General features: G+C 54.9%; 3 protein-coding genes across 3 annotated transcripts; 2 read left to right on the forward strand and 1 right to left on the reverse strand.

Annotated features, from left to right (window-relative positions):
• Positions 1-970: 970 nt before the first annotated feature.
• On the reverse strand, positions 971-9,749 carry ETH_00000570 (uncharacterized protein; the record flags this gene model as incomplete). The annotated part of the gene is made up of 7 exons (XM_013378637.1): positions 971-1,131; positions 1,630-2,572; positions 4,371-4,614; positions 4,988-7,805; positions 8,296-8,722; positions 8,930-9,390; positions 9,596-9,749. The coding sequence occupies 7 exons, from the start codon at positions 9,747-9,749 to the stop codon at positions 971-973; spliced, it is 5,208 nt and encodes a 1,735-aa protein (XP_013234091.1).
• A 1,754-nt stretch (positions 9,750-11,503) lies between these two features.
• On the forward strand, positions 11,504-21,599 carry ETH_00000575 (uncharacterized protein; the record flags this gene model as incomplete). The annotated part of the gene is made up of 8 exons (XM_013378638.1): positions 11,504-13,749; positions 13,970-14,650; positions 14,817-19,018; positions 19,302-19,456; positions 20,010-20,193; positions 20,530-20,663; positions 20,978-21,073; positions 21,495-21,599. 8 exons carry the CDS (start codon positions 11,504-11,506, stop codon positions 21,597-21,599), a joined length of 7,803 nt encoding a protein of 2,600 aa, XP_013234092.1.
• A 2,046-nt stretch (positions 21,600-23,645) lies between these two features.
• Positions 23,646-25,666, forward strand: ETH_00000580 (CAMP-dependent protein kinase catalytic subunit alpha, related; the record flags this gene model as incomplete). The annotated part of the gene is made up of 3 exons (XM_013378639.1): positions 23,646-23,715; positions 24,568-24,755; positions 25,415-25,666. 3 exons carry the CDS (start codon positions 23,646-23,648, stop codon positions 25,664-25,666), a joined length of 510 nt encoding a protein of 169 aa, XP_013234093.1.
• Positions 25,667-25,717: the final 51 nt, after the last annotated feature.

Here is a 25,717-nt window from a genome sequence, read left to right on the forward strand (position 1 = left end):
CTGCCAAAATGGATGCTGCTGCTGCTGCTGCTTTTGCAGTAGCTACTGCTGCTGCTACTGCAGTAGCTACTGCTGCTGCTACTGCAGTAGCTACTGCTGCTGCTACTGCAGTAGCTACTGCTGCTGCTGCTGCTGCATTGGTTGCTGCTACAAAAGTGGCTAGTGTTGCTGCTGCCGCTTCTGCAGTGGCTGCTGATGCTGCTGATTCTGAAGTGGCTTCTGCTTGTCCTAGTTTTGCTCTTGCTGCAAAAGCTGCTGCTGCTGCTGAACTGTGGCGAAGTGCAGAAGAACAGCAGCAGCAGAACAGAAATTAGGAATGGTAAATTTAGTAATCAATTTAACAGTGAAAATATTAATGATGAACTCATTTTTTGTTAGAAGCACCAAAAAGGAATCCAGAGGGCCGAGGCAATCTGCTGCTGCTGCTGGCGCTGCTTCTGCTAGTGGTGGCAGAAGCAGCAGCAGCTACTGCCGCTTTCCCGGCCGCCGCAACTGCCCTAGCTACACCAAAATTCACTGCACCAACAATCATTGCAGCACGAGATGTGGCAGCAGGAGCAGCCGCAGGAATTATTGTAGAAGCAGCCACTACAGCAGCAAAAATAACAGCAGCAGCAGCAATTAGGTGTGGAGTGCTTCCAGCAGCCGCTGGAAGGCCTTAGAGGGAGCCAGGCGGACGAATTTCGCCGCAGTTTTCTGTGGGGTCAGCAGCGGCATTTCGTTTACATTTTTAGTTTCAAAAACTAATTCTATTTCCCTTTTTTGCCTCTCATGATCCCCTGCAAAGCCGCAGCAGCAGCAGCAGAAGCAGCGGTCCGTGCCGCTGCTGCTGTTGTTGCGGTGGCTGTAGCCGCTGCTGTGGCTGCTTGTGCAGGGGCTGCTGCTGCTCCTGCTGCTGTGGGAGTGGCTGTTTTTGCTGCTGCTGTGGCAGTGGTTTCTACTGCTGCAGTGGCAGTGGCTGCCACTGCTGCTATTTTTCTGGCAGCAGTTGCTGCTGGTTCCGCGGCAGCCGCCGATTTTGTTGTTGTTGTTGTTGCTGCTGCTGCGGGGCCCAGATGAGGAAACCAAGCGGCTGTGACTGCAGCAGCAGCAGCGAGCAGCAGCTATGGCGGGAATTTCGCTGGAGAGAAGCTGCAGCAGCAGCAGCAGCAGCAGCAAAAGACAGCAGCAACAAGTGAAAGTAAGAGCAGTTCAAAACTAGGAACGGCAAAGACTCAAAAAGCAAACAAATAAAACCAAAAAAGGACAAAACTATAAAAAGGATACAAAAAATAATCCCAAACTGATTCTTATATATCCTTCAGGCGTGCGTGAGAAGCACAGGGTCGAAGAGTTACACTGCACTGCAGCAGCAGCAGCACCAGCTGGAAAAGCAGCAGCAGCAGCAGAAGTAGCAGAAGAAACGGCTGGAGAAGCAGCAGCAGCAGGAGAAGCACAAGCAATAGACACAGCTTGAGCAAGAGCAACAAGTGCAGCAACAGGACCAGCAGGAGCAGCAGCAGCTACAACAACAACAGTAGCAGCAGCAGCTAGAACAACAGCACGACAAACACCAGCAGCAGCAACAGCAGCAACAGCCACAGGAGGCAGCGTGAAGAGGCCGAGCATCACGGCAAAAGCAAAACAAACAAATGGAATAGCAGCAAAGGGCGAACTCCCTCTCTCTTGGTGCTGCTGCTTTTGCTGCTGCTGCTGCTGCTGCTGCTGCTTTTGCTGCTGCTGCTGCTTTTGCTGCTTGTGCTGGTGTTGCTTCTGTTGCGGTTGCTGCTGTTGCACTCACTTTGATGAGTTGCTTCCTGTCATAATAAAGCGGATTGATTAAACCAGCAACATCTCTTACGAATTGAACTAAACCCTTAAATCCTGCTTCTGTGGGGGGTCCCCCCAAGAGGGGCCCCTCTAGGGGGCCCCCCAGGGGGCCTCCCCCTATTGAGACAGGGGCTACTTTTGTGACCCAGACTTTGCCTTTAGCATCTGGAAGCAGCGAGAAGCGCAGTAGCAGGAACCCCTGCTGCTGCTGCTGCTGGCGCTGCTGTTGCTGCTGCTGGAGGCAAAAGAGAACCTTCAAAATCGAATCGCAGCTGTTGGCCCACAAAAGGTCAAATAACTGCGGGGAGGCCCCTGTCTTTTCTGCTGCTAGAGCAGCGCGCAGTTCTGAGAAGGACAAATATGTTGCTGCTGCTTCTTCTGCTGCTACTGGTGCTTCATTCGCAGCAGCAGCAACGTCAGGGGAGGACCCTTGCTGCTGCTGCTGCTGCTGTTGCTGTTGATACTCTTGCTGTTGCTTCTGCTGCTGCTGCAGTGTTCCGTCTAAGTACGCCTGCCCTGATGCTTTCACCACAGGCACTGCTGCAGCAGCAGCAGTAGCTCCAGCAGCAGCAACTGCTGCTGGTGCGGCTTCCGCTGCAGCTGCACTGGAACAACTAGCGGCGGCATCACCAGCAGCAGGAGCAGCAGAAAATTCCTGGGTTTCCCAGTTTGCTGCTGAAAGGCAATCCGTCAGATGCACAAATTTGTTGCTGATGGAATTCGGGTCAGAAGTGTAAGCTAGCCGAGCCACGCGAACCCTCCCCTGCAGCAGCAACAGTAGCAGCAGGGGAACGCAAAGAGGTAGCACACCCGACATCAGAAAATGGCAGCAGAAATAGCACCAGAAAAGGGGGACCAAAGAGCAGCGGGATAAGCTGGAACAGCCACGCCAGCCGCATCTGCAGCCGCATGTGGAGTAGTAGCAGCAACAGCAGCAGCAGCAGCAGCAACACGACTATTGGCTTAAGCAATAGCAGCAGAAGAAGCAACGAGACAGCCGCCGCTTGCAGCGAATCCCTTGTTGCTCCTTCTGCCGAGAAAACACAGCATCACGAGCAAAGGCGTCAGAAGCATCAGCATTATCAGCAGCAGCCGCAGTAGGAGCAGTGGCAGCTCAGCAGTAATAACGGCAGCAGCAGCAGCAGGAAGGGACCTCCTTGTAAAGGAAGGCCTGGAGGGGAGCGAAGGAAAGAACCGCGACAAAACAAAGAAAGTCGAACTTTCTCTGCTGCAGCAGCAGCGGCGCTGCTACGTATTGCTGCAGCAAAGCTCCCCCATAAAGTTCAGCAGCAAATGGCTGCAGCAGCAGCCGCGGGGGCCCCAGCAGGGATGCCCCGGAGAGCTTCCCTAAGCAACAAAAGGTGGCAAATAAAAAAAACAAATAAATATTAATTTACATATGTTAGCTATTAATAATTTGCTTTTTAGGAGGAATGGCGAAAAAATGGGAAAAATAAAAATCGCCAAAAGATGAATTCGTAGTGAGCAAACCAGCAGTTTCTTTTTCTTGTTTTGTTTATTTGTTAGTAATCACTTATTTATTTATATCTGCATCATTGTTTGTTTCACTTCTCTTCCTGCAAATCCAAATGGACTTCTTGCTGCCGTGAAATTCCCTCGAAGAAAATTCGAGAAGCTCCAAAGGGTCACAAGGCAAAGAAAAAGTCACAGGCATTACCCTAAAGGCAACAGCAGCAGCAGCAGCAAGCGAAGCAGTAAACATCAGCAGCAGCAGTAGTAGTAGCAGTAGCAGCACCGGCATTAGCAGGAGAAGCTCCAAAGGGTCACAGGGCAAAGCCAAAGTCACAAGAATCCCCCTTAAGGCATTGGCAGAAGCAGCAGCAGCAGAAACAGCAGCAGCAGAAACAGCAGTAACGGCAGTAGTAGTAGTAGCAGTATCAGCAGCATCAGTTGCAGCAGAAGCTCCAAAGGGTCATAAGGCAAAGTCAAAGTCCCAGGCGTTACTCTATAGGCAGCGGCGGCAACAACAGCAACAATAACAGCAGCACCAATAGCAGCAGCAGCGAAAGGGACAGCAACAGTAGCGGCAGCAGCAATAACAATAGCAACAACAGCAGCAGCAGCAATAAGAGCAGAGTCAGAAACAGTAGCGGCAGCTCTACAGGGTCGCAGGGCGCCGAAGAAGTCACAGGCATCACAATAAACGCAGCAGCAGCAGTGGCAACGGCAGTGATAGCAGCAGCAGCAAGGGAAAAAAGAGTAGCAGCAGCAATAAGGGCAGCACAAACAACAGCCACGCAAAAGCATCAACAGCTGCAGCGATGGACGCAGCAGGAGCAGTGGCAGTGCAAGCATCAGTAGCAGCAGAAGTGGTAGCACCTGCGGCAGCAGCAGCATCAGCAGCAAGAGCAGCAGCAACCAAAACACCTGCAATGGCAGCAGCAGCAACATCAACAGCAGCAGCAGCAGCAGCAGCAGCAGCAGCAGCAAGCTAACCTGAAGGCCTCCCCTGAAGTTCCTTGCCTCTGACTTAGTCTCAAAAGAGACTTATAGAGAGTTGCTGCTTCTAAAATGTTTCCCAAACTGTACATACAGCTTACCCGCTGCAGCCGAAAACCCAGGCTGCCGGGTGGTTCCCAGGGGGCCCCGAGGGGGCCCCCCTGGGCCGCCGTGGGTGCCCCTGGGGTCCCCCTCGAGCCGCCGGAATGGCCTCCAAGAGAACGCCTTGAAGAGCTTCTGTAAGGGCTCCCCAAGACCCCTGCTGCAACCTTACTGCTGATGATGCTGCTGCGGTGCAGCGAAACTGAGGGGCCCCTTGAGGGAGGCAGGGCAGCAGCAGGGGCCCTAGGAGACACCCAAATTAAATTTGCTGTTGCAACCGCAGCAGGAGAAAATACCTGGCGCCACTGCCCTGTAGGCAGCAAGGCCCTGAAGTCAGCGCGAGCAACGGGAACAACAGCAGCAACAGGAGCAGCAGCAGCAGCAGCAGCAGCAGCAGAAGCAGCGGCAGCTGTGGTGTTGTGCTTAGGTGGGGTGAATAAAGGAGAAGAAAAGCGGACAAACGAAAGGGGACAACAAAAAGGCAAAAATGAAAGGAAAAGAAGCAAGAGAGAGGCAGAAAAGACAGAAAAGAGGAAAAAGAAACAAAAAAAATCAAAAGGAATAAAGAAATCAAATACAGGAAAGATGCAAAAGGAAGGGGAGAAATTGCGCTGACTCTCTCACGACAACTTCTTCCTCCTTGCTGCAGCCAACAACAGCAAACGTCCTTTTGCTGCTGCTGCTACTGCTGCTGCTGCTGCATTGCTGCAGCAAAAGAGGGTCCTGGGCCTCTTCCTTTTCGGCTGCTTTGAGGGCTAGCAGCAGCGAGCGCAGCAGCAGCAGCGACTTAGAGTGTACGTGCACCCCAACGAAGTGCAGCACAGAAGGAAAGGAGACAGATAAATCAAAAGCGTCATTTTCGCAGCTGTCCCAAAGCGACAGTTCCTCGTCTTGGTCCACCCCTCGCTGCTGCTGTTGCTGCTGCTGCTGCTGTCCTGTGAGGCTTCTCAGGACGCCTTCGGACGTGTACACTGTCGGCAAAAAAAGAGCAAGGCTACTTCTGTTATTCAATTTGCTGCTGCTGTCGCTGTTGCTGTCGCTGCTGCTGCTGCTGCTGTTGCTGCTGCTACTATTGCTGCTGTTGCTGCTGTGCGGTAAAGGAGGAGAGGCCCAATGGCAGAAATCAGGGGGGTCTCCCTGCTGCTGAATAGGGACATTTGTTGCAGTATCAGCTGTAGCAGCAATAGCAGGAATGGCATTTTCAGGTTGCTGCAGCGTGTGTTGCTGGCTCTCCTGTTGCTGCTCCTGTTGCTGGTTGTGTTTACTCTCCTGTTGGTGTTGCTGCTGTTGCTGCTGTTGCTGTTGTTGCTGCTGTTTATCTTTGCTACTTGACGAAGGCATGCATTCGATGGGACGTGCTGCTACAGCTGTTGGGAAGCCAGGAGCTGCTGATGCTGCTGATGCTGTTTCTGCTGCTGCTGTTTCTGCTGCGTCTGCCTTTGTTTCTGCTGCTGCCGCCGCAGCTGATGCCGTTCGTCGCGCTGTTGCGGCCTGTGTATGAGCATCTATTGGGTGCGTCTCTTCTGCAGCTCCAAGGGACGCTGCTGCTGCTGTTGTTGTTACTGTTGCTGATGTTGTTATTGTTGTGGTTGATGCTATTTCTGCATGTACCACTTCCACAACTGAGGTAGGACATTCAGCAGCAGTAGCACCAGCAGGAGCAGCAGCAGCAGCAGGAGCACTATCACCCACTTCCTGCAGTGCGCCGTCCTCCTGTGTGCCTTCTGCCGCTGCAGCTGCTGCGGCTGTTGCAGTTGCCACTGTACCTGCTGCAAAGGGGCTTCTACGGAGGCTGCTCAGCAGCAGCTCAGCAGCAGCTGCACCTGCTGTGGAAGGCCTCTTTTGCCGTTGCCTTCTGCTCTGCCTTTGCTGCCGTTTGGCTGTGCGGTACTCAGCAGCAGCAGCAGCAGCAGCAACAGGAGTATCGGGGGCAGCAGTTGCAGCAGCAGCAGCAGCAACCATTGAAGCTGCTGCAGCTGCTGCTATCGCTGGGGTCCCGGGGGGCAGATCGAAGGGGCCTGCAAGGGCCTCCTGATTCGCCTGTGGCAATGGAGGGACAACCTGCAGCAGCAGATGCTGCTGCTGCATTTGCTGTTCCTGCTGCTGCGGCTGCTGCTGCTGCTGCTGCTGCAGTTGCTGCTCTTGTCGCTGTTTCTGCTTTTTTTCCCCTTCTTCAATGAGCGCTCCGGTCGAATCTGCTGCAGTTGCTGCTGTCGTTGCTGCTTCGGCCTCTGCCTCTGCTGCTGCTGCTGTTGCTGCTGTTGTGTCTGCTGCTGCAGCCTGCTGCTGTGCCGCTAAGCCCATTTCGTGCAGCAGTCTGTATACCTTCGCGATGGAGTGTCTCTCGCCGTCAGCATCCATGTATTCTTCAACAGCAGCAGCAGCAGCAGCAGCGGCCTCAGCCTCAGCCGCCTCAGCAGCAGCAGCAGCCGCTGCTGCTGCTGCTGCTGCCGCTGGAGGGGAAGAAAGACCTAAGCAAAAGCTTTGGGGGGCCCTGTGGGGGATCCGCGGGACCCTGCAGTCGCTGAGTGCCCTGCGAGGGCTCCTCGCTAGTCTTCGTGTCCCGTGCCTCCTTGATGCTGCTGCTGTTGCTGCTGCTGCAGCATACGGATCTGCTGCTGCTGCTGCTGCTGTGGGGCCTGCTGCAGCAGCAACTGGAAGCGGCAGGTCTATGTCGAGGCCCCTCACCGCCTCCTCTATACTGCTGATGAGAGACTTTGCGCAGGACCGAATGGAGGCGTGGGCCGAGCGGCTGCTTTTGGGTCGCCCGCTGCTTGCTGCTGCTGCTGCTGCTGCTGGAATTGCTGCTGCTACTGGGGTTGCTATTGCTGCAGAGGCGTCCCCGGCTGCTGGTGCTGCTGAGGAAGCAGCGCTAGAGCACCTCCCCAGAGACTTCAGGCGGGGCAGCTGCCTCGCTGAGTCGGCGGAAAGGGAAGGCAGCAGCAGCAGCTGCTGTTGTTGCTGCTGTCGGCATTTCGTCTGCTGGTTCTTCCCAAGAGGCTGCATCTGCTTGGAATTGGCTCGTTGCTGCTCCTGCTCCTGCTGGTCCTGTAACCGCTGCTGCTGCAGCCGCTGCTGCTGCGGCTGCGCGCGGGGCCCTAAACCAGAGGGCATCCCCAAGTTTTCCCCACTAGTGCTGCAAGTGCTGCGTGGTTGATGATATAGGTTGCTACTCCTAGTAGGGGAAGGATGTCGCATTGTGCTAGGAGGGGCCCCTTTGCTACTACTAGGGGTCCCCTTGCACTTTCGGGCTGCCTCACTGCTGCTGCTGCTGCTGCTGCTGTTTAGCGCACCCCTGTAGCTGCTAGGGGATGCCTGGTTGTATAGGCCCCCCCTGCTGCTCGAGGCTCCGCTGCTGCTGCTGCTGCTGCTGCTGTTGCTGCTGCTAGGGATCCTACAGCCAGGTGGTGACAAAGTGGGCGATACTGGAGACGCTGAGCAGCAGGCACAAAGCTGACTACGGCTTACAGTTTATATTTTAGGTTTAGGGTTCAAAACACGAAAAGCTAATGCTGAGGAGACACATGTCGGTTTAAAGACACTCAAAGGAGACAGACAGACAGATCAGTGCGCAGAGATAAAATCTCCCAAGCCCTAAACCCTGAATCCTAATTCCTACCCGTCTCTGTGGAGTCTGCTGCAGAAGAGCGCCACGCCGAAAACTCGGTGGCCCTTGAAAGGCCATCAATTGTAGCAGCTGTTGCATATGCAAACCCTCAACCCTAAACCCCAAGCCCTAAACCCTAAACCGTAAGCCCTATGCCCTATGCACTAGGCAGCAAACTTTGGAAGGCTAGAGCCCCAGAGCTCAAACCCCAGAGCCAACTTACACTTCTCCCGCCCCCCTAAACTCATTTCTTTGAAGCTAAACCATAAACGCCGAACCCTGAACCCCAAATTCTAAACCCTAGGCCCTAGGCCAACCTCGTCTCAGGCTGCCAAAAAGCGCAGAAGGGGAACTGCTGCTCGCTTTGTCGTTGAAATGGGAACAGGGGCAGCAGCAAGGAAGAAAGGGGCCAAAGAATCCAGTGTCCCCGCTGCCTCCCCTGCACCTGCTGCTGCTGCTGCTGCTGGCGTGGGAGGTAAGGGAAGGTCGCATGCTGTTCCTGCGCTTTGCGCTGCCTCTGCGGTTGTTTCGGTCCCCGCGGGTGCGCTGCTGCTGCCTCTGCTGACGCTGCTGTCGCTGCTGCTGCTGCTGCCGCTGCTGGCGCTGCTCGTGCTCCTGCTCCCTCTTGTGGCGGCCAATCAGCAACGGCCGCAGCAGCTGCTGCTCCTTGCTCAGCATCTGCTGGTGCTTACGGGAAGCTGGGGGACTCCCAACTCGCCGAGGCAAGCGAGGGACCTTCTTCCCCTGCAGCAGCAACAGCAGCAGCAGCAGAGCAGATTCCTGAATGCCTTCTTTGCTGCATCAGGTCACAGCCGCGCTGCCTTTGCCTTGCAAAATAGTTGCAAGGGGCGCGCATCAGGAACTAGGGTTTTGAACTGGTCTAGGGTTTAGGGTCTAGGGTTAAAGGCCTAGGGTTTAGCATTTAGCGTCTAGGGTTTAGGGCTTTTTTACCTGCCTTGAGGAGCTCTTGTTGGCTGCTTCACTTGTGCTGAAAAATGCGTCCAGAGGCTCACTAGGGTAATGGATTTCGGGATACGGTGCAGCAGGAGGCTGCACATTGCTGCTGCTGCTGCTGCTGCTGCTCGTACAAGGGCTGCTGCTGCTGCCACCACTGTTGCTGCTGCTTCCACCGCTGTTACTGTAGCTGCTGTTACCGTTACTGTTCGTTTTGCTGTTGCTGCCGCTGTTGCTGTTGTTGTTGATGACATTGCCGTCGCCGTTGCTTCTGCTGCTGCTGCTGGCCGCCAGCTTGTCCACAGCCTCAAGCAGGGAATCAGATTGCTGTCTGTCTCTCAACTCAAGCAGCACAAGATTCAGTAGCAACAGCCGCTGTTGGTGCTGCTGCTGAGGACCCTGCTGTGTCGGTTGGGCGCTCTGAAGGTCGCGGCATAATTTTACCAACTCTTCTGTCTCTGCAGCAGCAACAGCAATCGCAGCAGCAGCGGCAGAATGCCTATTTGTGAAGCAGCATCTGTCTAAAATTGTTTTTGCTGCTGTTGTCTTCGCTCTTGCGGCTGCAGAGGCAGCAGCAGCGGTTGCCTTGGTTAGTCTCCATTATGATGTTTTACGGTGTGCTGTGTCTTGCCGCTTCTCCTACTGCTGCTATTTCTGCCTTACCCATGTCGTACACACTTGAGGGAGGCGGCAGCTGCACTGGCTCTGCTGGGACCGTTGGTTCAGCAGCAGCAGCAGCCGGCTGACAGGCAGCAGCAGCTCCTGCTGCTGCTGCTGAAGCAGAACATGCTGCTGTTGCTGCTGCTGCGTCACACATCTCTACTTCGTCCTTGAGCAGCAGCAAACTGCTGCCTCTTCTGCTTCTCAAGGAGTGCCGCCCTTGGCTGCTGCCGCGAGTTCCTTATGGTACATTTAATTCAATAGCATTATATTTGATCATTCATCTATACTTTGTACAAATCCATTCACTTTATTTAGTTCTGCCTTCGAAGGGCCCCTGCGCCAAGGCGAACTGCAAGTGGAGTTTTGTTGCTGCTCTCGCTCTCGCAGCCAGACGCTAAACCCTAAGCTCTTGGCCCTAAACACTAAGTCCTAAATCCGAAAACGTCCTCAGCAGCAGCAAACTGCCTGTGTCCTTCAGTAAGGCTGTAGCCTGTCTGCGGCTCCAGGAGGAGAGTGTGTTTCTGAGGTCACCTTAAATGCTAAAGCCTGAACCCTAGACCCTAAACCCTGGGAGAGAGCGACCCTTAAGCGCCCTCTTCGCCAAAGCAGTGCAGTTCTCTGTTAATCTAGGGGACAGAGGGCCCAGGGTTTAGGTTTAAGGGTTTAGGGTTTAGCGTTTTCGTGTTTGGGGCTGGAGCCCCGTGTTCTGCTATGGGTGACTCGAGAGCTTCTGACGCGGCAAGAGACAGTCACATTGTTGAAGGGATAAGCCCTAAAGCCTGATCCCTAAACCCTAAGCCTTAAACCCTGATCCTCAACCCCTGGTCCCCATTTCTGGAGGTCGGCCGGTGCAGCGAGCGCAGGGCAGGAATGGCTGAAGCCCTAAACCGTGAGCGACAAGCCGTAAACCCTGAACCCTAAACGTTCTAAAACAAGCCAGCGTATCGCTAACGCGTCCACCTTCTACGGTTACTCGACTTGTAGATAAGCTTCAGTTTGGAATGAGCAGCAGCTGCTGTGGCTGCTGCTGCTGCTGCTGCTGCTGCTGCTGCTGCCTCTGCTCGTATGAGATTCGTGGTTTGCTGCGGCCAAATCTCGGCAAGAGTTGCCCCCACAGTGTAGCTGCACGGTTTGTAGCTAAACTCATAAACGTAACCACTGGTGCTGCTGCTGCTGATGCCGTTGTTGCTGCTGACTGCTGCTGCTGCAGCAGTCAGCAGCAGTGTCGGCAGCGGTCGGCCGCAGGCTCAAGCTGCTGCAGTGTCTGCAGAATTCCCCCTTAAATAAGGCCGTTTGCCTTGTGCAAATGAATAATAAGCATTTAAAATCTTTACTCTGATTTAATTTATTTTTAATTTTCACACTTTATTGCTGAAATCGCAGCACCGCAGTAGGCGGGGGGCCCTAGGAGCCGTGCGTCGCGGCTGTGCTGCGTGGCTGGGGAGGAAGGGTTTTGCTGCATTCGTTTTGACCATTTCTTGTCCTTTTGAACTTCTTCTTGTCTCCTATTTGCTTTTTTAACTCTTTTTTCGTTTTTCAGCAGAGAGGCGCTCTCAGCGGCGCGTCCAAGCCCTCCCTGCTGTTCCCCTGTCTCGGGTGTCTGCGTAGACCGCAGGGCCCCTCTTGAGGTGCTGCTGCTGCTGCGAATTCGCTGCGGCGGGGATGGCTATAGGGTGCTGCAGAGTCATTTAGGGATCATTGTCAGCAGCAGCAGCAGCAACCGCAGCAGCAGCGGCAGCAGCTCTAGCTCAAGTGCCCAGCCAGCGGCAGCGCCTGCCGTCGAACCAGCACCAGCGGCAGCAGCAGCGGCAAACAGTGCGCCAGCAGCAGCCGCGGAAGTCAGCGAAGTCCCCTAAGAGCCCGCTGCCCAGGGGGCCCCCTCAGGGGCCAAATTAATACTGAGACGCCATGTCTCTGCTGCATCGGCCCCCGGGGAGCCCCCCGACGCGCAGCAGCAGCAGCAAGCACAGCAGCAGCGGGAGCACTCGGCGCTGCAACCACAGAAGCAGACGCAGCAGCAGCAGCAGTAGCAGACGTAGCTGCTGCACAACAGACCTCATGAGCCTCTGCCTCCCTGTAGAGACCCACCACTGCAGCAGGGCCCTTTGCTGCACTTGGCCGCAGCTTCCTGGGGGGCACCAGGGACCCTCTTCGGGTCCCCACTTCGCGCGATTCACAATCCCCTGCAGCAGCAGCAGCGGTAGCAAGTGCTGCTGCGGCAGCAGCCTCATCACTGCGTCTGCGTGCGACGTGGAGAGAAGATACACGTTTCCTGGGGCTTTCGGCAGCAGCAGCAGCGCAGCAGTAGCAGAATCAGCGGCAGCAGCAGTACGTGATGTGGAGTTTGGAGTTTGCTGCTCCTGCTGCTGCCATGGGAGCAAGGCCACTCCTGGGCAGGTGATTTGCTGCCCTTGCAGCAGCTGCAGCTTCCGCAACAGAGCCACAGCAGCAACAGCGGCAAATAGCAGCAGCAACTGCAGCAACAGGATCTCTACTGTCAGCACACCAGCCCACAGCAGCAACAGCAGCAGCAGCACGCCTCGCAGCTCTTATACCCCCCACGAGAGAGATGAGGCCTCTGTTCAGCAGCAGCAGCAGCAACAACAGCTGCAGCAGCTGCACGGGGTGCAGCTGCTACGTGAGCAGCAGGAGCAGCAGCAGCAGGCTGTCCAAGAGCAGATGCAGAAGCGGAAGGAGCGACTTCAGGAGGAACGCGAGCAGCAGCAGCAACAGCAACGCCATGAGCAGCAGCATCAGCACCAGCAGGGTCCAGAGGAGCAGCAGCAATTGCAGCAGCAGCAGCATCACGTGCAGGCGCAGGTGAATAGATACGAAGAAGCAGAAAAAAGTGTGTGCGCAGCAGCAGCAGAAGCAGCGGAAGGCTCACATTGCCAGCAGCAGCAGCAGAGGCAACAGAAAGGAGCTGGTACGGCAACTGTCTCGTACAGAGAGCAGAGTCCCCCATGCGGCGAAGCACCCACGCAGGAGCTGCAGCAGCAAGAGGAGCAGCAGCAGCAGCAACGGCAGCAGGAGCAGGAGCAGCAGCAGGAGAAAGCTGAGGTAAATAGATCAACTGTGGAGCAAGTAGACACAGCAGCAGCAGCAGCAGCAGCAACAGCAGAGTCAGCGAATGAGGCAGCGGAAGCTAAGCCGATAGCGTGGATTGGAGGAGTATCTAGAACAGCAGAGGATGGGGCAGAAGTAACGGCAGCATCAGGTGCTGCTGCTGCTGCTGTTGCTGCATCAGCATCCAGCAGCTCCCCGCAGCCAAGCTTGGGCCCTTCTATAGGTCTGGTGTCTCCTTACAGCAGCAGAGACAACACCCCTGTCTCTCTTTTTTCTGGTGCTGCCGATGGAGACTGCCGCACCGCTGCTGCTACCCCAGAGGTGGGGCTGCAGCAGCTGGCAGCAGCGGCAGCAGCAGCAGCTGCCGCTGCTGCTGCTCCGGCCGAGCAGATGCAGCGAAATCCGGGGGCTTGCGACGTCCAGAAGCAGCAGACCTTTGCGGCTGCCCAAAGAAGTGACACCCTGCAACAGCAGCAGCAGCAGCAGCATTGTAACTACAAGCAACAGCAAAAGGAGCCTGCTAGCGAACCTATCTCGTTGTCCCACCTGTGCGAAGAAGCAGCAGCAGCATCATTCTCAGCAGCAGAGGAGCAGCAGCTGCTGCTGCAGTTCGAGAAGGCAATAGGCTGCCATACTGCTACTGGCCGCTCTGCAGCAACACCAGCAGCAGCAGCAGCAAAAGCAGCACGAACTGCAGCAGCAAATGAAGCAGCCATCCCTGATGCCCAGAGAGAGCTTCACCTGCAGCAGGGGCCTGCTGCCTGTTCTTTAAGCGCTCCAGCAGCAGCAGAAGCAACAGCAGCAGCTGCTGCGACTGCTGCTGCTGCTGCTGCTAGCCGCTCCTTTACTGCGCAGAGGCATTTGCTGCAGAAGATGAGGGAGGGTCTCTCTGCACTGCGGCAGCAACAACTGCAGCAGCTAGTTGAAGAGGAGGAGCAGTTGCTCCTTTTGGAGAAGCAAAAACAGGCGATCCTGGCAGAACTGGGCGGCGAGTTCGGCCGCAGCAGCAGCAGCAGCAGCACGGTGTTGCAGGTGGAACCCCCCGGAAGTCGCGGGGGAGCATCTGATGACCTTCAGCTTATCTTAGGGTGAGTAAACCCTTAACCCTAACCTCTGATTGCTGCCAAGGAATCTGTAAATTCTAAAGCGCGGAAGCTACGCCTCCTGCATATTCCTGTTGCTCCTGCTTCTCTCTCTATAAGATAGGGTTCAGGGTTTAGGGCTTGCCGCCTAGGGCTTGAAGCAAGTGAGTGTATTTCCGCTGCTGCTGCTGCTGCTGTTCTTACTATCTACCGTTTGTGCTCTCAGAGCGAACAGCCCCCAGGCTGCACCTGCTCTTGCTGCAGCAGCGCTGCAGCAGCAGCAGCAACAGCGGCAGCAGCAGCAACACAGCGACAATTATGGTGTGCAGGAAATGGCGATGTCGGCTGCTGCCTTTTTCAGTTTGTCAACCGCCCTGCAGCGGACAGCGTCTCAAAACCAGCAGCAGCAGCAACAGCAGCAAAAGCAGCAGGACAGCGTTGCTGCTGCGCTGCAGCGCGTTGCTCTTTCCGAGCAGACCCTTGCTGATTCACTGCTGCTGCTGCGGGCAGCAGCAGCAGCAAACCCTAAGGACACGGGGGCCCTGCTGGCGCTAGCTGCCGTTGCTCTTTACTACAGAGATTATAAGGAGGCAGAGGAGAGGTTCCACCAGCTGCTGCAGCTCCTGCAGCTCCTGCCCTCCCACAGCATCAAACCGGACGCGCCAGCAACAGCAGCAGCAGCAGTAGATCAAAGACCCTTGCTGCTGAGGCTTCCGCATTTGCTGCCCGCTGCGCTGCTGTGCGGTGAAGACGCAGCAGCCCTATTTTCTTGCTTTGCAGAGGCGCAGCAAGCAGGCCCGTTGCTTGTTTGGCCAGCAGCAACAGCCGCACGAGCAAAAGGAGCAGCAGAGGAGAATGAACAGCGACAGCAAATCCGGCGAGCTGCTCTCATTGCAGGGCCGCTTGAGTAAGTTCGTATTGCTGCGGCAGCGCAGCGCAGCATCGCGCGGCGCTCTTGCCACTGCTGTCACTGCAGCAGCTGCAGCTGTTTCTGGCCCGGTCGCTCCTGTTGCTGCTGCTGCTGCTGCAGCAAAGCGATAGCTTGGATATTGTGTCCTGACCGTTTGCTGCAGGTGGTTCTGCTGCAAGAGCCTCGGCCGCCTAGCCCTAGCTTTCGCACCTCCTGCTGCAGCACGGCTCCCGCTGCAGCGGGCGCTTGCAGCAGCTTCTACAGCAGCAGCCACGGAAGCAGCAGACGACTCCCTATGGGCGTTGTATGCGCATATGCTGCTGAAGCAGCGGCAGGAGGCTGCTGCAGCTCTGGCGCTGCAGCTGGCCCTGGCAGCAGCTGCCCGCCGCTGCAGCAGCATGAGCAGCAGCCTATTGCAGGACGAAACGGAGGCGCTGGGCAAGCTTCTGCGCACCACGGCAGATCCGAACGACGCAGTTGTTGCTGCGCTCTCTGCTGCAGCAGAACGGGCAGCAGCAAGACCCGCTGCGGCTGCGCCAAGCAGCAAAGGAGCAGCAGCAGCCAGTGCCGCTGCTGCAGCGTCTATACAGTGCAAGGCGCTTACCAGCTCAGCCCTCAACTTAGTTATTTCCATCCCGTACTCCCAGCTGCAGAGAAGAGCTCGGAGCCTTGCTGCAGCTTCTGCCGCTGTTTCTGCTGCTGGCAGCTGCAGCAGCGACGAGTCCTCTGTTGCTCGCTGGCAGCACATGCAGGCGGAGGTATTCTCTTGCCATGCGCAGCGGTTGCTGCAGCAGTGCAGCGCAGCAGCAGAAGCAGCGGCAACAGAGCCGCAGCTGCTGCGCAAGCAGCAGGCCTTTACCTTGCTGGCGGACGCAGAAAGAGTCTGCGACGCTCTGCTGCTGCAGCGCCACCTGCCCGCCCGCATTCTTGCTGCTGCTTTGTCTGCCAAGGCTCTTGTCTACCTGCTCAGCAGCAGCAGCAGCAGCACAAGGTGCAGGAACCAAGAAGCACTTAAAGCAGCAAGAGCAGCAGTCAGGCTGACAACAGACATGCAGAGCCAGACGAGGCTGGGCCTGGTGCTGCTGTGCTGCTGCTGCGACGCAGAAGCAATAGCTGTGCTACTTGCTGCGCTGCAGCGGCGGCGAGCTGCCTACACTCCAGAGCTCATAGGTTGTGCTGCTTCCTACCTTGCTGTTGCTGCTGCCAGGGAGAGACACCGGCTGCTGCTGCTGCTGCAGCAGACGCACCACCGAAGCAACGCCAGAGCAGCAGCGCTGCAGCAGCAACTGCAGCAGTTGCAGCGGCTGGTCTCCGTGTCCCTGCATGCTGCTGTATTGCACCTGCCGCAGTTGCGCATTTTGCTGCGGAATGCGCTCAGCTGCAGCAGCAGCGGCAGCAGCAACAGCAGCAGTAATAGCAGCATGAGGGGAACCGTGCTTTTAGGTCTGGGGTACCTGCCGTTAGTTGAACCCCTTGCTTCCGAGCTGTGGACGCTGCTGCAGCAGCTCGCCGGCAGCGGCAGCAGCAACAGCAGCAGCAGCAGCAACAGCAGCACCACCACTTGCAGCAGTTCCTATGGGCGCGGAGAATTAGAGGGTCGGTCTGCGAAGGAGCTTTTGGCTTTCATTTCGTCTATTGGGAATGAGGTTAAGTCAGCATGGGCTTCTGCAGCAGCAGCCGGAGCAGCAGCGCCATCAGCTGCTGCTCCTCCTGCTGCTTCAGCGACTGCTGCTGCTGAAGCAGCAAGTTTTGCCGCTGCTGCGACAGGCCAGAGGGTGCTGCGCGTGCCGCAGAAACATGTAGCAGCAGCAGCCGCATACTTTGCTGCATCCCCAAAACCAGTGCAGCAGCAGCTGCTGCAGCAACAAGAGCTACAGCAGCAGGAGCTACGGCAGCAGCAGCGGCTGCTTCTACAGGAGTCTGCAGGAGCAGGGCAGCAGCGAGTGAAATCTCCCCCGCGTCTGCTGCCAGTCCTGAACTCGCAGGTGTCTTCTGTTTGTGAGCCGCCTCCAGCTCCACCTACCAAAGCAGCAGCAGCAGCACCCGCTGCTGCTACTCAGCAGTCAGCGGCGGCGGCAGCAGCAGCGAAAGCAGATGCAGCAGCGCAGCGGCTTCTTCAGGACAAATTGTTTGAGCGTTTCTCGGCGCAGCTACCAGAGCAGCAGCACCGGCGCTCCTTGCCCGAGGCAACGCCTGGGGCAGATGCAGCAACAGCAGCAGCAGTAGCAGCAGCAAGAGCTGCTGCCGCTGCTGCTGCTGCGGCTGCGGAGCGCCACCGACGCGGCAACGAAGCCAATGCATGCAGCTCTGGCCCGCTAACTTTCCAGGGCATTGAGTCTAGCTCTTCAGCGCGGACGCAGCAGCAGCAGCAGCAGCCGCAGCAGCAGCAGCAGCAGCAGCAGCGAGTGCAGCAGCAACAGCAGATGCAGGTCCCTACGCAACTGCAGCAGCAGGCAAACCAAGCACATCTGCAGCTGCAGCAGCAACGAATGCTGGTGCAGCGCCAGCAGGACGTACTGCAGCTGCAGGAGCGGCAGGAGCCACCTCAACAGCATCGACAGTCCAGAGAGAGACAAAGTGCACAAGAAGGCGTAAAGACTCCGTTGACACCGCAGCTAGGAGCACCAGAAGCAGCAGCAACAGCTTCTGCTGCTGCTCCTCGTCCTGGTTTTGGTGCATCTGGGTGCGTGCCCGCAGCAGGCGGCCAGCAGCCTGCAGCTGCTGATGCATTGGGCTTCTCATCCTCAAGACCACTGGCAGCTGCTGCAACGCTGACAGCAGCGGCAGCAGCAGCAGCTCCACCCGCGGCTGGGAGACTAATGGAAGCTCCGACAGACCCTCTGCCCCGACAACGGGTTTCTGCAGTGCGGCAGCAGCATCAGCAACAGCAGCAACAGCGGCAGCAGCATCAGCAGATTTGGCGCCACTGGGACGCGTCCTTAGTGTCTTGTAGCTTCGCCACAACTAGCAGCGGGAGTAGCAGCAGCAGCAGTAATGCTCCAAGCTTTTTGCTGCATGACGTGGCAATCCCACAAGGGCAAAGCGCGCAGCTGCAGCAACTGCAGCAACTGCACCAAGCTCCTTCCAGCCAGCAGCAACTATACCAGCAGCAGCAGCAGCAAGCTCCGCTGCAGAAACTGCAGCCTGCGCAACTGCAGCAGCAGCAACAACAGCAGCAACAGCAACAGCAGCAGCAGCAGCAACAGCAGCTGCTTACTGGATGTCTGGCTCAGCCCATGACAGCCAACTCGTCTAAGCAACATTGGCCACAGCAGCAAATCCTGCAGCCGAAGCACGTGGTGCAGCAGCAGCATCTACATACTGCTGTCGTGCAAAACCCAGGGACACGCGCGGCGCCAGGGACAGCGCGGAACCAGCAGCAGCAGCAGCTGCTGCTGCTGCCTCCTCAACATCAGCAGCAGCCGCAGCAGCAGCAACTGCTGCTCCACCAACACCAACAGACACATGCTAACCGCGTCACACGCCTGGTGAAGCCACCGTCGAGCGCAGCATTGCGGCACCGTCTGCAGCAACAGCAGCTTTTGCTGCAGCAGCAGCAACTGCACCACCAGCTGCAGCAGCAACTGCAGCAGCAACAGCACATGCAGCAGCTACTGCACGAGCAGCAACAGCGCCACCATGTCATGTACCAGCCGACAGTGGTGCGGCCAGTGGGTACCCTCGTTCCGGTTGCAGCAGCAGGTCCAACAGCAGCAGCGGCAGCAGCAATGCGCTATGCTGCTGTGGGCGCGCCTCTACGGGCTTTCCCCGCGGCTGGAGAGAAGGTCTCTGCTGCGGGGCTTATTCCTGTTGTTGCCCCAGCATCTTCCACAGCAGCAACTGCAGCAGCAGCAGCAACATCAGTTGCAACAGCAGAAAGAGAAAAAGCTGTTTTGCGGCGACTCTTGAGAGGCCTGCAGCAGCTGCCGCCGCTCTTCCCCCAAAATATGTTGCGGTGTCTGTACGAAATTGGGAGAGGCGGGTTTTCAAGAGTGTGGGTAGCTGAGCTGCTGGTGCACCAGCGGCCTGCTGCTGCTGCTGCTGCTCCCGTTGCAACCGCTGTTGCAGCTCGCTGGCTGCCTGTGGCGCTGAAATGCATGCGCGTCTCTTGCTCGCAGCAGCAAGAAGCAGCAGCAGCAGGAGGAAGTGCGGCGGAGGCAGAAGAGGAGACAGTTTCGCTGCAGGAGCTACAACAGGAAGTACAGCAGTTGCAGGGCCTGGAACACCCGTGCATAGTAAAATTACTTGGGGTGTCCCTGCTCTTCAGCAGCAGCCACAGGCTCCAAGTGCAGAAAACGCAGCAGCAGCCACAGCAGCAGCAGCAGCAGCACTATCGAGTGGCTCTTGTCATGGAGCTCTGCAGTGGTACGCCTAACTGTCAGCGCGCTAAGGCCTTCCGATTCCTGGGCTTATAAGGCCGATGCACCTATTCGTTACTAAATTTAAAGGGGCATCGTTGAATGTAGCTAAGTGCAGCCCTTCTGTTGTTGCTCTGCTGGTTTTGCTGTTGCTCCTGCTGGTCTCCGGGAACCCTGGGGTGCTTAATAGTTTGCTGGAGCATCCTTTTGGTTTTTTTATTTATTTATGGAGAGAAAAGGGCAAACAGGGAAGCAGATAGCTGCGCTGCTGCTGCTGCTACTTTGTGCAGGAGGCAGTCTGTATTCGCTGCTGCACGAGCGGCGCGCTGCTTTGAAGGCTTCCGAGAGGCTCTCAATTGCTCTTCACTTTGTTGCAGCTCTGCATTACCTGCATTCCAGGCCCACTCCAATAGTCCACAGAGACATAAAGTCCCTTAACATCGTTGTAAGCGTACAGAAATAGCGCTGCAGCCCCTGCTGCTTCGCCCATTGCTGCGGCAGCTGTTGCAATTGCTGCAGCCACTGCTGCAGCCACCGCTGGAGCAGCTGCTGTAGTAATCGCTGCAGCAACTGCTATAGAAGCTACCCTGGCAACTTCAGCAGCAGATGGGGTGGGGACTCATGAAGAGGGAGGGGGAGGAAAAAGAGCAAGTAGAGGCGAAGGGAAAGACACGTGGGGGAAGGCAGAAAGCTAGGAGGCAGTTAAATAATGAGAGAGAATTTAATATTAAAACACAGTTAGAAAATGCGAATAAGACAGGTGGACTCTGTTTGCACAATAGTAGCAGTGCTGGGGCCGCGTGCGCACTGCAGAGACGAAGACAGGGCTGCTGCAAAGGTGCTGCAGCGTTGTTGCAAAGCTGCTGTAGCGTTGCTGAAAATCTGCTGCAGCGCTGCTGCAGAGGTCCTGCAGGGTTGCTGCAGCAGCGGTTTGCTGCTGTGCATTTGCTGCTTTTCTCATGTTTTTTTCTTCTGTCTCTGGTTGCGATTGCGTGAAGCTGGACGGGGCGGGGAACGCGAAGCTGTGCGACTTTGGCTTGGCAGCAGAAGCAGATGTGCATTTGCCTTCTACGGGCTGCAGCAGCCGCAGCTTGACGGCTTCAATGCGGCTAATTCGCCCCAAGGAGCCTCTCCAGCCAGCCGGTTCTCCGCGCTACATGCCCCCGGAGCTGGCTGCTGGAGGTAATTCGTTTCGCTGCGCAATCTGCAGCAGCTACCTGCAGCTAGCTACAACCTAGGCAGCTAGCTTGTTCGCCCTCCGGACGAGGGATTTCGCTATCTGAAGGGCCATGCTCACGGGGGTCTACAAGCATGCGGCTCTCGCTGGCTGGTTGGCGAACTGGCGAGCAGGCTAGCGGGCTCTGCAGCTAGCTGGGTTGCGCGCGAGGCCGCTGCTCGAGCCAGCTGGCTGGGTAGCGGTAGCTAGCCAGCTGACTGGGTGACCCTGGCTAGCCAACTAGCTGGTGCAGCGTTCAGTAGGTTGGGTTTTTTACGATCATTCTGCTGCTTTGCATGCAGTGGCAACTCAGCTGGATCCGTCGCTTGACATTTGGTCTGCTGCCTGCGTCTTGCTGGAGCTCTTTGGAGGTCCTTTGCCATATCACCGCTGCCAGACTTTTGAAGAAATACAGAAGCAGCACGCGGATAGAATGGTGGGTCTTCGCTGCTGTGGTTTGCAGTTTGTCACTCGCTGCCTCAGCGAAAAGCACAAGTATTTCAAAATCGCCAGCAGCAGCAGTTGCAGCTAGAATGAAACCCCCTTCACGGCCGCTGGCGCCCGTGGAGGCCGTAGACAACTGCTGCAGAGTAGCCGGGTGCAGGGATCGGCGGGTAACAGCAGGCATAAAGGAAAGCCACCGAGGCAGCCAGCAGCGGAATGTCTTGGGCATTTTTCTGAAATTCGCAGCAGCAAAAGGAAGCCAGAAAGTGCTGGTGCTGCAGCTGTGCTTTGCCTGCTGTTTTGCAGCTACCAGTCTTTCCCCCCGATCTCCCAGCACCCCTGGAGCAGCTGCTCCGCGCCTGCCTCGCCTTCGAGCCCCGGCAGAGGCCCTCCGCTGGGCAGGTGATGCAGCACTTTAAAGTCTTACGATACGGGCCCCTTTGCTTTATTTGCTGCGCCTGTGCAGTCAAGAGTGTCAACTGTACATAAGTCCCTTTGCAGCTTCTGCAGTTTCGTGGCCTATCCATGCAGATGTGCATTTAATTCAATGTTTTTAGTTGCGTTAATTGTCTTTGGAAAGGTATATTCAAGTGAGCTGACGTATGTACGTGCTTTTGTTCACGTAATAGTGCAGTTCACATTCTCTTCCTGCCCAGTTTCTTCAGTACAGTCATCTCAGATGATTGTACTGAAGGAACTGGGCAGGGACAGTTGGTACAGATCGGCGATCTCAGCGTGCCTTACTGTTTCAGTGGCACGCGCACTTAGATATAAGTATATGAATTTATATTTAAGTGAGCATATGCTTTAATGCTTGCTACAGTTGATTCACATAAGAATGCAGCGAATTCTGTGGGATTTGAAGTGGTTGTTTGCGCAGAACGGGGTGAAGGGGAAGTCACTGTGCACTATTGCTGTGGGTTTGTGAAGTGCAGATGCTGGAGCAACTGCGTTCTTTGAGAGCTTAGCCGCTGGCTCTCTCTTTACTGCTGTAATCCCCCGGCTCAGCGCCAGCGTTCACAAACGGGGTGTGTTTGCAACTAGGGTACACTTTGGCGTTCTCAGGCGTAATTGTTTACAAATGTGTGCGCCCTAAAACACCAGCATCTGAGTATAGATATATCTAATATATTTTTTGGAATGCTTGCGGTTTCATTTGTATGTGGGATGGACAGAGGGATGCGGCTCGCCTGCTACTTGCTGGGTATTGATCACCGCATATGTGCAGGTGCACATGACGGCACTTAAGTTAGCTCGAGCCTACACATATGAAACGCATGCAGAGATCTTTGTCAAGGTTGCAAAGAGTCTTCGCTACCAAAAGATAGGCCAGCGAACCGGCTCGCGAGAGTTCTGTCGGTCTATGCCTTAGTCGCGGGGCTATTTCTAGTTTAAAGCGCCGCTTGCCTTCTTTTCTCGCTGCTTCTTGGCTCTTTGTCTTTTTGCACTTGCAAAATGCCTATTGAGGCTCTATTGACCACGTGAATATGCTAGATATGCAACGCATGCACAGGTGGGAGACTGATTTTTTTTCCCGAGCTCTTTCGAAGGCGTTTTGCTACGTACCCAAGGTGGTTGCAGGAGATTAAAGAGTAGTGAACGGACTAGGAAAGCTAAACAATATAGTAGATAGGCTCTGAAGTAGACTTATGCAGATTACGGCGCAGTAGGTGATTAAAGGTGGCTTAGGACCCGGCAGGTGGGATCCCAGGTATTGGGACAAAGCTCAATGAGAGTGGGAACCCAGTACTGAAACTACACTCAGCGAGAGGGTGTGGGGAGGTCGTGCATATAGAAGCAGTTCCGTCTACTACTGAAGCACTTTAGGGGTAGAGGCAGCAGAAGGAAAAGGCATCTGCAGCAGAATACGGGACGCGGTGGCATGACCTGGTTATAGTTAGTCCGTGCAATGAAGGTTGGCACCTACAGACTGTCGTGCCGAATCATTCTCCTACCGCACCTAACGATTACGTTATATATTCAACTTGTGGAAAACCCAATTTCTCAGTGGCTTGCTGACAGCATCAGCAGGACCTGGCTCATCCTTTACCTACACATGTATCTCATTCAAGCGAAGAAATTCGTCCACTCTTTCGATAGGGAAATACCTTTTAATTGTTCCTTCACATTCAATAATGAGCTCTTCTCTTTAAAGTGCGATTCAAGCAAGCAGCAACACCCAGCAAATGCGTTCGCCGCTTAAGAAGACTGGCTGCTTCGGTTGAATGCTAACGAGCAGCATGGCTAGCCTCCGTCTGTGAAGTAAGCATGATTTCATTTTTCTTAAAAGTGTTAATGGCATTTTTATGCTTTTAATTTCAATTAATGATGCAATAAAAGCAGAAGACAGTTCCAGCGCAGCAGCGTTCGCGCATAACGAACCCGATGGGCTCCGAAGGTCACCTCTGCTGCGAAGACATTTGCCTGCAACCTGGTTTCCAAATGGGGGGAGTATTTGACAGTTACAAAGCATATGCAATAAACATAATAAGGGAAGAAATCTCACAGTGCATATGGTGTGTCAAAGGCCGAATTGGGGAAGCCCCGGGTGCGTCCTGCGCAGCGCATCTGAGACTATTCGTGTCTGCGCGGTTGTTAAGTCCCAAGTACCCTGATGATTAAGACACAGGGTTTCGGGTTCACGCTTAACACAAAAGCTCTATAAATGTTCACAAGGTGGCATTTGGTGGAAATGCCTGCATGAGCCTCCCCTTCCCCCCCTTGCCGTTGGGCCGCTGAGGCCAACTCCATTGTCTTGCGTTTCATTGCCTCTTCCGGCAGCCCCACGCGGCAGCAGCACAAGACCGCCTCTCGCCAAAGTTAGCTCAAGGCTTTTCTTCCGTAGAAAGACTTTTCTAATTTCTTGTTGTCATCCACTTAATACCGTTCGGTGTCTACACACAGGAGGCCGAAGCAGGCACGCAAAACGGCTAGCTAGCCATTTAGGAGCCAGTTTCAGCCCCAGCCAGCAAAAATGAGTAGACCAATGCTGCCCCCCGGAACGGGGAAGGAAGCGTTTGAGATGGGACCTATCCTAGGCACTGGTAAGCTACACTTCACGGAAGGCTTTGAGCACGTTGCTAGGCAGGGGTCATTGCTATCTATAAGACTGTAAAATGGATCCAATTGAGGCATGGAGCTTCCTTTTCAGTCGCGTGAGCAATACAACCGAGAAAAATTATATAATCATGTAAAATTAGTGAGTGAGTGTCAAGGGATCCCCTGGTCAACCCCTGGTTTCTGCCAACAGCAGTTTAGGCCAAACTCTGTTGGCTTCCTTCTTGTCCGTAACATTAGACTCAGAAACTTGATTATATGAAAGTCAATTTGTGCCATCTCGTGAGCGCGTTTAGCTTTATCCTCATTTATCGCGAGCATTCGTGCCACACGGAAATTTCTGCAGCTCAGCAACAGCCTCGCTAAGCTCGGCGCTGTGTCGAATGAAAAGTAATATTACTGTGGCTTAGTTTGTGCTGCGTTAAAAGATGAATATGAACTTATGTCTAGGTTAGCTGAAGCACGCCGAATCCCTTGCAGAGGCCTCAATGGTAACTTTTACCTGAATAGGTGTGGGTTCACGGGAGCCAATGAGGGCCAGATAGAGGCTTTGGTAGAAATAGGGGGTTTATTCATAGTAAAAGCCTGGCATTTTATCTGTTCAGTACATTAAATTGTGTGGGAGTCGACATTTGGTACTATTATTTACATTATTTTTGTACTTTGGTTTACGGCCACCCTGGGCAAAGCCACCTACGTTTATTCTATGAACAACGAAACTTCAAGCGCATCTGCTCTTTCCGTAGCACCCGCACGAAGAGCAGGCTTAGATATGTCTAGTGTTAAACCAAAGCCGGTGATAGGTGCACAAATTTGATCAAAGCGGCCTGTGGGCTCAGGGTCATTTGGGCGCGTTAAATGCGCAAAATACCTCAAATCTCGTGGCATGACACTAGAAGATACAACTCAGGTGCCTCCTCGGGTGGCAATTAAAATTCTGAAGAAGGCCAGCATCATCAAGCTGAAACATGTCGACCATATTCTCAACGAGAAAGCAATCCTCTTGCATTTGGATCATCCGCTAACGGTGGGACAAATGCACAGATATATTGCACGTTCCTAGTTCAGAAAAACGTTTTCAAGTGGTGAATAGTGCTGTAGAAAGGCCCTCAATAGATGTTGAAGGTGGCGGCAAAGTGCAGACTTGTCTTCGCATTGTGGGAAAAGATGCATACACAACTATTTCTTCACACGCTGCAGGTTCGTTGTTTTGGCACGTTTCAAGATCCCCGTTACCTCTACTTGGTGATGGAGCTGGTTCAAGGTAGTCCTTTGCTCTGAAGCTCACGTGCCGCTTGATTTTATGCAGGGTGGTGGTCCCACCGCGCTACGCACACAACATCGTTGTGTTTTGCTACGATTCTCTGTGTAAAAATAGTCGATCGCTAGCCAATTTATGGCAGTGTGTGATCATAGTACCCAGTATTGCATTTTGCGTGCTATAGGAGGAGAATTTTTTACTCATTTGAGAAAGAACAAACGCTTTGAGAGCGATGACGCAAAGTTTTATGCCTCTATGATCGTCGATATATTCGACTACCTTCACGCGGACAACATTATTTACAGGTGACTACGATGGCCCCACCTTGCCTTTTCTCTGCACCCTGGCGCGTTTGCAGTGGCGCGCTTTTGGGCAAGGAGACAGCAAGCACTGTTCTCTGAGAGACCTGTTGCTCCTCTTCAAAGCCCTTGTGCAGGGACTTGAAGCCAGAAAACATGCTGCTGGATCGTGACGGTTACGTCAAGCTCACAGATTTTGGCTTCGCCAAGGTTGTGGAGTTCCGTACAGACACCCTTTGTGGCACTCCTGAGTACATCGCTCCCGAAGTCCTTCTAAACAAAGGTGGCTCACGCTGTGTTTGCCCCGCTTTTACAGTTTTCCTAATCATTGAGCCGCAGAGCCCAATCATGACAGGCTACTCCAAACTGACAGATTAAAAGTGAGTTCTGCCGCTTGCACAGGTCACGGAAAGCCTGTTGATTGGTGGA

The sequence above is a fragment of the Eimeria tenella genome, genomic scaffold (genome assembly GCF_000499545.2).
Source record: "Eimeria tenella Houghton genomic scaffold, Eth_scaff92, whole genome shotgun sequence".
Taxonomy (NCBI): domain Eukaryota; phylum Apicomplexa; class Conoidasida; order Eucoccidiorida; family Eimeriidae; genus Eimeria; species Eimeria tenella.